The following is a 12,551-nucleotide window of genomic DNA, read 5'->3' on the forward strand; positions in this document are numbered from 1 at the left end:
GTTCGACTGAAGCGCGCCAACCTTGTGCGGCGCCGCATCTTCCGGGCCGTTTTTTAAGGAAATTAGGAAAAAATGAACGGAATCACTTCCCTCTTCTTAGTCTCCCATCCCGTATACGAATACTCCACCTGAAATCTGCACCACCTCAGATTCGTGGGGTGATGCCTTTAAGGCTGATATTTGATTGCGCTAGTCACCTCACAACAGGTATCTAGCAGTGGCAGGAAAGTCAGCTGATCCTAAGGTACGATGTTATCTTCTACTGGTAGCTATGAGGCCCAACGGTTAACGTACTACTTTCTTTTTTGGGCGGATAAGGCGTTTGATCGGATTAATCACGTTCGATTTCACCCTTTCAGGCTCTGAAGAAGGCGATATTGCCGAAACGTTAGCCACGAATAAAGGATTATAACAACCTCGTGTCCGGCTCTATCAAAGAAAACAATTATTGAAGCATCAACATGCCGAGGTTTATCGAAAGTCGCACATGGAAAAGAGGATTACTTGAGAGAACTCTGGTCTCCTTCCCCTTTCATCGCGCGGAGATGGGAGTGAAATAGCGCTGCAGCGCACTCATTGGTGAGTGGTGTGTTGGAATGGTGGAGCGCCACTAGTTACATGACCTGAGATCTATCACGTTTGGAGGCGGCATTTTTGCATTTAGACGTGGGAGCACAAGATCGCGCCGCCGACGAGATCTGATTGCATGTGCACTATGGAGACGTTACAATAGTTTTGGAATAACATCTATGTATAATGAAGCAGCCAACGTTTAAATTCCTTTGGTTTATAGCCGTATTTTCTAACATAATGCCAATTACGCTTATGGTAACTGTTAATACACGAATAACTAGCCTAGCATTAATTACTTAGAAGAAGATTTCACCAGAGTCAATCCTATAGTATTCATTTAGCTGATCGAGTACTCTTCGCCGTATCACAAATGTGATAATTCTCAGCATGTTGTTGTTTGTTGTTACTTCTTGTAGCTGCTCTGTTTGATATCTTTTGCAGTCGCAAAGATTACTCATTTTTGTAACTCCAGTTAACTCTGTCCAACCCCCGATTAGTTGTTTTTACCCTTGCAGTTACAACGGTGACTTACTTTAGATAACGTTTTCTGGGGTGTGATCAGCAGTTTTTTTACGTAGTACTCGCACCTATACAGAAAGTAGACTACATTTCTTTATCATCCCATATAAGCATGGTATCAACTTAATGACGCTGTATAGACGAAATGCTCGGTTAGCTCTGCCGCGATTTCGATCCACGGACCCTGAGGTCACCGCCTAACCTCCTGCCAAGTACGCTACAACGGCTTTCCTGGATTACACTCCACTGATGTATTAAGACATCTTCACTCATGAAGGAAATACCGGGAATCTTTGCCTATTTGATTTTATTTTTAATGATTTTCTCATCTTTTATTTATTACCAGTGTGAACATTCGACTAACATCGGACATCAGACATCTGGTTGTCCTTTGAGACTGCCACAATTTGAAAATATTACCAAAGGTGTGAGTTCTCCTCTTCTTTTCTCTCAGCGATTAGCACAGAATGATGTGCTAACATGGAATGTTGTGAACGTCATTATCGAACTGATAAAGAAAAGGTTCTACATCAGATCATTTAACCTGCTAACAATCAGATATTTGGAACTCGTCTCACATCATTTTACCCTTTGCTGGCGCCTGCGCACCAATTCGACACCATGGGATCCGACTCACCTCATTCTACCTCTTTGCGGCGCCAGCACATCTGCCTAACGTCGTTGGCCCTGTCTCACTGCTTTCTGGAATTTCGTTACACACATAAGCATGCGGAAGCACGTGACAGAATGAGTCCGTTATTATATAGCACGATTTCCGTAGACTTTTTTTCGAAAAGATTTCCCTTTGCAAATGTAGGAGTTTTCGTGCTATTTCTTTTGGCCCCAAAACTAATGGAATGCATATCTCCATTCAAATAACCGGAGCAAACGCCGAACTCCACGGTTTATGGACTCCTACAGCTTAAATTTTTGCTGAAAAACAAGGGAAACGATACGAATGGGAGACATATTGGTGGACATTAAGAATGTCCTAGGCTCTGGCGCTAATTTATGTCAGTCAACACAGACATTCTAAATAACGAAGTTTTCTAGAGGATTCCCTTGCGATTTTTCATGCACTGAAAATCATAATCCTTTGAGAGACATCGATTTTCCACTTCATCACTTTCTGTTTATGTTCTCGGAAGGATTCGCGTAAATCTTTCAAGTTCTGATAAGAAGAACTCGAACAGCAAGTAAGATAAGGCTATCGGAAGTTTCTCAAAATTTAAACAAAGAATCGGTTATTTCTCCTTTATTTACAGTAGTCGTTTCGAATAAGATGTAGAGTAAGCATAAAAGGTGTTGTAACATGGCGACCTCGGTGAAGGCCGGCACTGAGCTGCCTCTACAGAATGTGGAAAGCTTCTTCGACTAAGAATCTCCGAGTCTTTTCTTCTTGAAACTTCGGCATTGTGAACTGGATCCATGTTTTGTTGTTTTGCCAACGAAGCTTTGCTGAAACGTTATTTCTGCCCTTACGTTTTGACAACCTTGTCTTTATCAAAGGTATAAAAATTGTTCAAGACTTTTGGTGTTATGCATATCCCATCAAACTCCTCCTCTCTTCCTGCCAAGCCCTGATACCGCTTTGAGTACGCCACGCGGGAACAACGAACAAAGTGACTCCAAAGAAAAAACAAGGTAGGCAGTCTCACCGACTAGCGGAGCGGGTGAGGCACTGCATTCCTACAGATTGTCACGCATAGGGATTGAGATGCACACACTGTGCAGTACTCTTAAATATTCGTATCTGGATAGCTTTATCTGGAAGGAACCGAATGGCGGACAATTTTATGGCTCAAAGAGATTACGAACAGCATAACGTCACAAGCAATAGAAAAGCACTCATCTTTACATTCATGGCTGAATTGCTGACGGAAATCCAAAATTCTTCTGATGGTCTCCTAGCAGATAATTGTTTTTCGTGGACTATTATCATACACTTTATTTCAAACTCATTTACCTCATGTTTCTCATTCCTGTGTCGCCTAATAGTGTCATCAAACGTCCACGACTTTTTCAACCAAATGTTCTTTGTTACGCAAGCTCAGCATCCTTCGATTTTCCTCAATATTAATGGCACTGCCCTCTGTCTGCAAGGTTGCTCCGACCGTCGCAGGATCTCCAGTCTTATCGTATGGGCAAACAACGCAACATAATGACATAATAATGCATATTGTAGAGTTTGTTACGAACCAGCTGGCGCTTTGTACTGTCGTTCGTGATGTTCACCAATATAACATCATCATCAAGAGCCCGATGAATCACAGCAGTTAAAGACATCACCCAACAAATCTGAGGTGGTGCGTGTTTAAGATGGGTTACGCCTAAACAAGGTCGCAGATTGTGGGGAAGAAGGTGATTCCGTCCATTTCTTCCTGATTGCCTTTAAAAAGGCCCGAAAAATGTGCGCACAGGGCTGGCGCGCTCCAGTAGAACTCGTTGTAGAAAATAGCGTCCCGGAAAGCTCGAAGCCGCATCTTCTGGGTCGTTTTCCACGGCGATTAGCAAGAAATGAGCGGAATCACACCTGTTTCTGCAATGTGCGATCCCGTATAGTCTCTGACCGTTGGAAATCCACACTACTTCAGATTCGTTGGTTGATGACTTTAATGAAACGGAGAAGGAATGTAGAGAGGAATCCTTTATAAACGTGTGATTCCCACTGTGTTATTCGCAGTTCGAAATTGGGTGTTAAATTAGCACGAAAAAAACGTCGAGGCATTTTTAAGCTTCTGATAACGACGCGTTTGTCGAAAGGTCACAAATAAATACCATAAATAAAGTTTCACCTGGACCTCGTTGGTCGAACAAGGGAACAAGGGAACAAGGGAATTAAACTAACATTAAACTACTGAGAATTGTGTTCTTATTTTTAAGGTTTTTAATTTTCTCTTATAATATTGCATCGATAGGAGTCGTAGCTAAGTAAGATCTTACCTTTTAGGAATTTATGTCTGTTTTTTTCTCCGTATAATAAGTTTATTCATGCACTTTTATAGTAGAATGTAGTTAGAACTATAAGAAGCAGAAGGAAAAAAAGTCAAGGAGACTTTCTACATAGTGCACATGGAGCATTGTGCACGTCTTCATCAAGGGCGCGTCGTCTCATCCTTGTACTACACGTTTTACGATGACTATGTATCCCTGACTAATTTCACTTTCTCATTTTTATCTCGTTTGAAACACATTACAGAAAAACAAAATTTTAGTTGCCGACACTCATCAACAACCACTTCTCAATGGTTCTATTTTTGTAGTTGCTAGAGCATTGTAAGTAGCAAACGCACATAGTTCTCTTTGGTTTTCTGGCAGCAACTCAGATTTCCGCCGCACAAGTTCGTTTCCTATTTGTACACAACGAAATCGTGCAGGAAAAATTCAACTTTTTTTACGGAATCGGCCGCCCACAATCCAAATAAATAAGGGATGAAATGTTTTAGGAGTAAGTTTCACATTTCATGAAATATTAGGCCTCAGAGCAAATTCTCAAGATGAAGTTTCATTGCATCTATGCTTCAACTAGAAAGTGCATATTAGAACATATATCACAAAATAAAAGCAAAAATTTTGTAATAATATATGTACACTTTTAATATGCGCTTTTAACGCAGTCAGCCTCGCTCTGAGAAGACACAGTTCATCTAAAAAGGGAAGAGGACAAATAAGATGTTTTCATTTCCGTCAACCAGTTTGAAACAAAGAATGGTGAGAGGAAACGGAGGAGAAAAGAAAAAATATCTGAATATTTTATTTGTGTCAGAGATCAACGTGTTATTTTATGTACATAGTAGCATAACAGCTAACATCGCAGCATACTGCATACCTTCTTCGGTCGTTTTTCTATTTGACTGCATCCGAACATAAGTTTTAGTCCTTGGCACCTTAATTACGAGTCTTGACGATGTTTTCTCATAACAGCAAGACTTTTCCTTCATTTACCTGCCGTAGATGAAAGGATTGATGACACTGTTTAAGACTACCAGAAAAGCTAAAGGATATGTTGCATCCTGATGGTCTCGATACGAATCGAACGAAATCACCATCCACCTAAAATGCAAAGCAGTAAGTGCTGAAACGAGAGTGTTTTCAAGCAAAAATGTGACGATAAGTAACTCTCTTTACAGTACTCTTAACGGTAATATTTCGAAATTCCTGGAAGGATGTATGTAAACCTGCTTTTTCTTTGACTTTTAGAACTGTAACAAATGTATCAAATAAGCAAATAAAAGAGTAGAATTGCTTGAATTAAACGTTCTCAGAAGATGATGCAATGATGGATACTTTGCTTTCCAATTCAATCTTTCGCACTAAGATTCTAATTTTAAAGGCATCACGCCACGAATCTGTGTGGTGCGGGTTTCAGGTGGGTTATGAGAAACAAGGTAATTCCGTCCATTTCTTCCTAATTGCCGTAAAAAACGGCTCAGAAGATGAGGCGGGTGCACAAGGCTGGCACGCTCCAATCGAACTCGTCGTAGAAAGTAGCGCCCCGGAACGCTCGAATCCGCATCTTCCGGGTCGTTTTTTGCGGCAATTAGGAAGAAATGGACGGGATCACCCTCCTCCCCATAATCTACGACCCATGTAGACATAACCCACCTGAGACCCGCACCACACAGATTCGTGGCGTGATGCCTTTAACATAGCAAAGCAGGATTGAGCGATGAGCAGGAACTATGCGAACTGTTGCAAAATACATGGTAGGGAATATATTAGCCAATCATAGCGTCTCTACCGCACCCCTCCTCCAAAAGAATGCTCCTCCTCCTCCCCCCCCCCTAGAGACAGCATTTCGCTCGATTCCAGCCTTTTTTTACCCAATATTTTTCTTTACAATACTTCATTTTGCCGTTAAATCTTTACAGCATTGATACTGAGATGTTAGAGCAGTTAACCTACCATGATAGCAAGTTATTCGGCAACCAAGTGATGACATAAACCAGTATTAACAATAGCGTGATCCGTAAAGATCGCACCTTAGCGCGTCGCAGCTTATCCTGACCCCGTATGGTTCTTGTTGTTAAGGACACTGTAAAAAAATGTGCAGTAAATTTCTAATGCCGTAGCCTTTTTTTCGAAAAAAAAAGATAAAAGCTTCAAAAACTCACCAGTGCTTTCTTTTTCCTTCTTTGGCCATCGTTTATTAAACGTCGAGAGTTTGCTAAGTTCGGACAGGTATAATGCCGAAGACATTTCTGGTTCAGAAGCGTTCAACGTCTTATAGATGTCCTGGAAAAACCTATCTGGTGCAAAGAGTCAGTTAATGAGCAGAAAATCCATAGTTTCTGCGGAGAAGAAGACAATGTCTCCACTGTTTCTTCACTTCAATGGCTTGGTTTTCTCAATTTGTTTTTTTCCATATTTATAATTGTTCTTAGTCAGGTTAAAACGACGTAAAGCACGTTGCAACGCATGCTGCAAAGCAATGCAATGCGTGCTACGTTAAGCTGCTGCGTGCGTTAAATGTTAGACATCACATAAAATAGATTTTTTTCCTTCCCGGGGGAAATAATACGATAGATATACGAAAGACCAAAAAGTATATGCAAAATATGTTTCCAACGTAAATAGCAAAAAGCTTCTGGAAAATGTTGCACCTACATTTCGAACATTTCTTTGTCCCGGGATCCAACAAATGTCAAAAAAACGAAGGAGAATCAAGAGAAATGAAAACTAAACAAACCTTTAGTATCAGTACATAGCAGACGACAAGAATTACCAATGGGACATAGAAAGTGATGAAAGCATTCTGGATCCCGTATAATTTCATAAGTTTAAAATCCATGTCCGTCATTAGGGTACGATTACCGCCCCCCAAATTGATTTTCTCCGTCCACATAGTTACACATTGATGAAAATTTCCAAAATTCACCTGAAAACAGTACCGAATTAACCTGTTTTTTTTTGCCTGGTGGAAGCAGAAAGGAGTCAAAGCGTAGGGGAGGAGGATTGTTTCAAAGAGTACCTCTCTCCAAACGTATAACTGCGGCAACATTGACACAACACCAGTGCCCCAAGCCAAAAGAAGCATCCGCGGTACTCGACTATGTCCAACTGCTGAGATCCAAAGCGGATAACGAAGAGCGTACAAGCGATACAACGCAATACAGACCATAATATTGGAACTGAAAAGAAAATGTCTTGGAGAATTACCACTGAATGAATTATTATACATCAAGGCGTGGGTGTAACCTAGTCCATAAGTGGTTCCGCTGTAACTACATGATCCATCTAGCCGCCCTAGTACCACCCGTAAGGCCGACTCTGCGCAACTCGCAGCTGTCTTATTTGCTCGCACGCAAAGAGCGTGATTGTATGGCACCGGGAACAGTGTATCGTATCACGTCCAGGTTGTGCGGTGACGATTAAATAGGGGAAAGCGACGCTCACTGTGTATACCGTTCAAGGAGCATCTAGACGGACTTGCAAAATTTGAAATCTTCACTTCGCTCGGAGCGCAGCGTAGAATAAAGTCAAAACTAAAGTTTCCTGCGTTAATCAATCCGCTTGGGATGCGCAGCCACGTTCACTTCAATTCAGAATCGTTTGAGGTTTACGAACGTGTAGCTGGCCGTACAATGACTTGCGGTGACTAGCCGATGTGTCAAGTCAGTGTTTTTATCCTCCCAGACAAGTCTGGTACCAATTTATCGACCCCGGAGGGATGAAAGGCTTGGTGAGCACTAGGGCGGATTCGAACCTCCGATCGATCGTGCAGGAAGCGGAACCTTGAATCTAACCGCTATACTACACCCGCCGCCAGCGTAGAATACGTCATCAAATTTCCGAAGTCGAGGTAGAAGTTACTATACTATCGTTCGAGTCCGAGATCACAGCATGCAGAACAGTAAAGGAATTTTGGATCTAAAAATGAACAGGAACGATTAGTGCACTGCGATCACAAATGCACTAGCCCCATATCAATCTCTGAGCATCTTTTGATCTACGGACAGGCCGTCAGGCCCCTACAAAAAAACCCTCGTGACTCGTAGTTGTGGTAGGTAGTTGTGATGGTCTGTTGCTTTACCAAATATAACAAATGAGGTAAGCATTAGCCGATGTGTTGATTTCGGCTTTACTTACCGTTTGAATGCTTTCTGAGATCTGATAAGGTGCTTGAGAGAATAAGTCACTGATGGGTTTGATTTTTCATTTTTTTTATTCACCATCCCAAGATACAAGGACAGCCGGATCATGGGCAAAGAATGACACTCATAGAATCTTTCCAGCAACCTCCTTTTCTTCACAGCTCACTGATTATCAAGAAGCTTGGATGCAGTAGGTCGGAACCGTACCTTTCCTATGTGTGGGAGGTTAGCCCCATCTTGTAATTGAATAAATTGAATGTTTGCACTAAAACATCGTCATTCAGCTAAGGGTTCATAATCTACGATATGACTAAGGGGAATCAGTCTTGCTAGCTAAGAGTTGCCATAATGCAAACTTTTTTGGCAGCGATTCAATCACTTATTCAACTAGGAGCAACAACAGCAACAACATAACATGCATCTTCTTCTGAATCGTAATTAAATGAGCCACTATGAAAGCGAATTAACAACTACGGGGGCGAAGGAGCAGCTAGGAGGACAAGGGAGTGTAAGAAAAAACAGCACTTACATACACCGAACATTATAAATGTGTATATGCACACATAAAAGTCGTAAATTAAATTTATATGTTATATAAATTCCCAACGGGGTTCCCATAGAAGTGCTGCATGACGAGTTATCACGTTGAGCACTTGCACATGTATTGTCATTTCAGATATTTCAAAATCCAGTTCGAAGTAGGCGCGCTGGACACAGTATAGGCAAAAGAGAAAGGAATTTGCTACAAGTGTTTGCCGAAAAGGCAGACCGAAGGGTGTTTTAAAGGCATCATTCCACGAATCTGAGATGGTACGGATTTCAGGTGGAGTATTCGTATACGGGACGGGAGTTTATGGAGATGGGAGTGATTCCATCCATTTCTTCCTAATTGCCGTAAAAAACGGCCCGGAAGATACGGCTTCAGGCGTTTTGGCGCACTATTTTCTACAGCGAGTCCGACTGGAGCGCGCCAGCCTTGTGCGGCGCCGCATCTTCCGGGCCGTTTTTTACGGCAATTAGGAAGAAATGGACGGAATCACCCCCCCCCCCCCCCCCACCCTCTCTCTCCATAGTTTCCCATCCCGTATACGAATACTCCACCTGAAATCTGCACCATCTCAGATTCGTGGGGTGATGCCTTTAAGTTACAGAAGTGCTTTTATTGCCACCTTCAAGAGCAAGTTTGGTCTTGAACAACTCAGTTCTTTGGAAACCTAAGGATCCAGTGAAGGATGCATATCTGCCTTATTTTCTTCAGTCTACACAGGGGATGCCCGATTGGTTCGTGAAAGTGCGTTCCAAATCCAAAAAAATTGCTTGTTTTTTTTTTGCACTTCAGGAAAGATATTTTTCTGAATAACTTCCTGCTCCATCCCGATGGTGTCTCATCATTCTCTCTGACTGTCTAGCAGGAGAATTTAGCAGCAGGAAAGAGAACAGAGCAGCACTCCGCGAATCTGAGGTAGTACGGATTTAAGGTGGAGTATTCGTATACGGGATAGTAGATTATGGAGAGGGGGTGATTCTGTCCATTTCTTCCCAACTGCCGTAAAAAACGGCCCCGAAGATACGGCTTCGGGCCGTATCTTCGGGGCCGTTTTTTACGGCGCACTATTTTCTACAAGGAGTTCGACTGGAGCGCGCCAGCCTTGTGCACGCGCCGCATCTTCCGGGCCGTTTTTACGGCAATTAGGAAGAAATGGACGGAATCACCTCCCTCTCCATAGTTTCCCATCCCGTATACGAATACTCCACCTGAAATCCGTACCACCTTAGATAAGTGGTGTGATGCCTTCAAAGAAAAGGATTTTAACGACTTTTTCAACATGTTGTATCATTTTCGATAGAATATAAACTAAAAATTTTTCTATTATGCAGCATTTACCTGTTTCGAATAAGTGAAAAAAGAAGAAAAAAACGCTTCGGTCTCTGCTTTCAGGTCCACTTGTTTCACTTCAGTCTTTAGAGTGAAAAAACAAGTTTGACAAGATGTAGCAGATTTTGTCCTCTATCCCCTTACACCGTCCATTTTGTGTCAGGTTCTCTTACAACAAAGTTATGCCATCGAAGTAGAAATCGCTCACTTTTTCGTGCCCTAATTTGGTTTCCAATTTTTCAGCGGAAACGGAACCATATTGAATGTTGTGTAACGTATAATTTGTCACATCCCCTTCATCACGTATCTCCGAACACCCTTCATTGCACAGCGATTTCTCCTCTGAACGGAGAAATGAGCTGTTTAATTTCACAAATTTTCGCAGGCAGCGACTATCTCTAACTGCACATTCCCGGGTGTCCAACTGCACATTCCCGGGTAACTCCTTCAAAACATTGATCCCTTGTTTCGCACTACTGCATTTACTGCATTACACCTTTCAGCACCTAAATATTCTATCTCTTTTCTTTTTTTTCTATCTTCTCGTGGTAACTGGAACTTAGGTGAAGGAGTCTTCGCCAACCACTTTAAAGTGGTGGAGGTGGGATAGGGCAGCAGCACCAGCTCCAACTAACGCATGTATGACAATAAGTGTTTGGGTGAGCTCATCGCCGCATCGCATACATGCATATTGGATGGAAGAAAAGCAAGCCCAAGATCCCTGGATTTTCGGAAAAAAGCCATTCCAATTTCTAATATATTCTGTCAGACATCATTATAAGAAAATGCAATTTCATTCAGTTGTTCGATTAGAAGAAACTGCTACTGCACTTGAGAAAAACTGGAGTTGAAAGAGAATAAAATTTGAAACTTCAAATTCTTTTTCCCCCAGAGTTCATAATAACTGGAAAATAAAGAGAGGCAACGAACGAAATGAAGTTACAAAGAGCCCTAATTGTGTTTGAGTGTAAAAAAAATAGTTGGAAGTGAAAATATTATTACGTAAGACGTGAACTTTTCACGTGTTTTGCCAACAAAAGCACAGTAACCGTCATTTTAACTGATCCATCCACTGAATTACGCTATATTTTCTGACACAGATGGATATTCAAAAGAAATCTATTTCCTGAAATACTCAGGACGTATAAATTTAGGAAATATTCATCGGAATTTTAGGCATATCAAAGCAGGAATAGCATTTCTAGTTTACCCTTTCATTAAAGCAAGAATAATTTTAGTCCAATTACATATTTTCTACTCACATAAGTTTATTGAATCATAAATTTGTTAATTTGCCTAGGTCCATAGCTTGGATGGATAAATATTTTAGGAACTCCTACCGTTAACAACTGTCTGTTGTTCTATGATAAAAAAATGACCCAAAGCGATATAAACAGAAAAATCCAGAACTATTTTTCTTGACCTCTCGAACGTCTCTCATATATTGTTCAGGTATTCTCTTCCATTGGAATCTTGGGATGTTAGGAACCCGCACTAACATTTATCAATTAAATAGGGTTTGAAGGTAATCTATTCCCTGAAGTTTATCCACCTAAAGCTGTTTTCCTCCGCTTCTGATTTCCTTTCAGTTATGCCACACCTAAACTAATTGATCCAGCAAATTTGCTTTTCGTCCCATAGCCACATGCTATACATAATTTTTCATTATTTCCTACATTTTCACAAAATTTTTCTTACAGTTTTGCTGTAGTATAACTGTAGTATAATGGATCTCCCCAAAATTTATTTCAAAAAAAAAGAATTTAATAATTTTTGAAGAGATGCATAACACCACATCACACTCACACTGTAATGTGATCTATTTCAAATAAATAAATCCATAGGATTTTAAATAGATCCATGAGGTCCTTATTATTTAGCCAAAATCGCAGCAATAAAACCGAACCTTATCGCTAATACGAAGACATCGACGAACCGCATTACTTTGCATAGAAGCGCACCTCCTTTCCACTCCAGGGTGATCAGCCATCCAATTAAACCAGGTACATAGACTCCTAGCACCTGAAAATCAGGATGCGATGTCGAATTATGGAAGAAGAATATAGAATAAATGGTTTTTGCTCACCAAAATATCCGAAATATTCAGATTAATGTGTAAGAGTAGCAAAAAGCTTTTTGCATGACGATATCGTCTTAGCATATAGATCAATGTGGAAATATTAACTGGGAGGCCAATCGCCATAAAGGATAGGAACAACACCATTTGAATGTAATCCGACGCTTCGTGACGCATTACGGCGCCGGACGACGTCGTGTTATCCATGAAAGGACACCAAACACTGAAAATACACACCTGAAGCGACAACAACGACAACGTTAGAACTAATCGAATCCTAACGGTGAGTTCGTGAAAACGTAGCACTCTCGAGTGAAATCAACTCATTTCTACATGTGACATAAACACTGCACTCCCGACGTAGACATGTAATTACAGTGAATAAGCCAATTAATAGAAGAAAGCACAAGTG

General features: G+C 41.1%; 1 protein-coding gene across 1 annotated transcript; it reads right to left on the reverse strand.

Moving 5' to 3' along the window:
• Positions 1 to 4,897: 4,897 nt before the first annotated feature.
• RB195_013634 (uncharacterized protein) lies at positions 4,898 to 12,346 on the reverse strand (the record flags this gene model as incomplete). Its single annotated transcript, XM_064203545.1, has 8 exons — positions 4,898 to 4,979; positions 5,038 to 5,145; positions 5,998 to 6,127; positions 6,207 to 6,327; positions 6,782 to 6,970; positions 7,064 to 7,223; positions 11,969 to 12,084; positions 12,149 to 12,346. 8 exons carry the CDS (start codon positions 12,344 to 12,346, stop codon positions 4,898 to 4,900), a joined length of 1,104 nt encoding a protein of 367 aa, XP_064059426.1.
• Positions 12,347 to 12,551: the final 205 nt, after the last annotated feature.

The sequence above is a fragment of the Necator americanus genome, chromosome V, assembly GCF_031761385.1.
Source record: "Necator americanus strain Aroian chromosome V, whole genome shotgun sequence".
Lineage (NCBI taxonomy): Eukaryota > Metazoa > Nematoda > Chromadorea > Rhabditida > Ancylostomatidae > Necator > Necator americanus.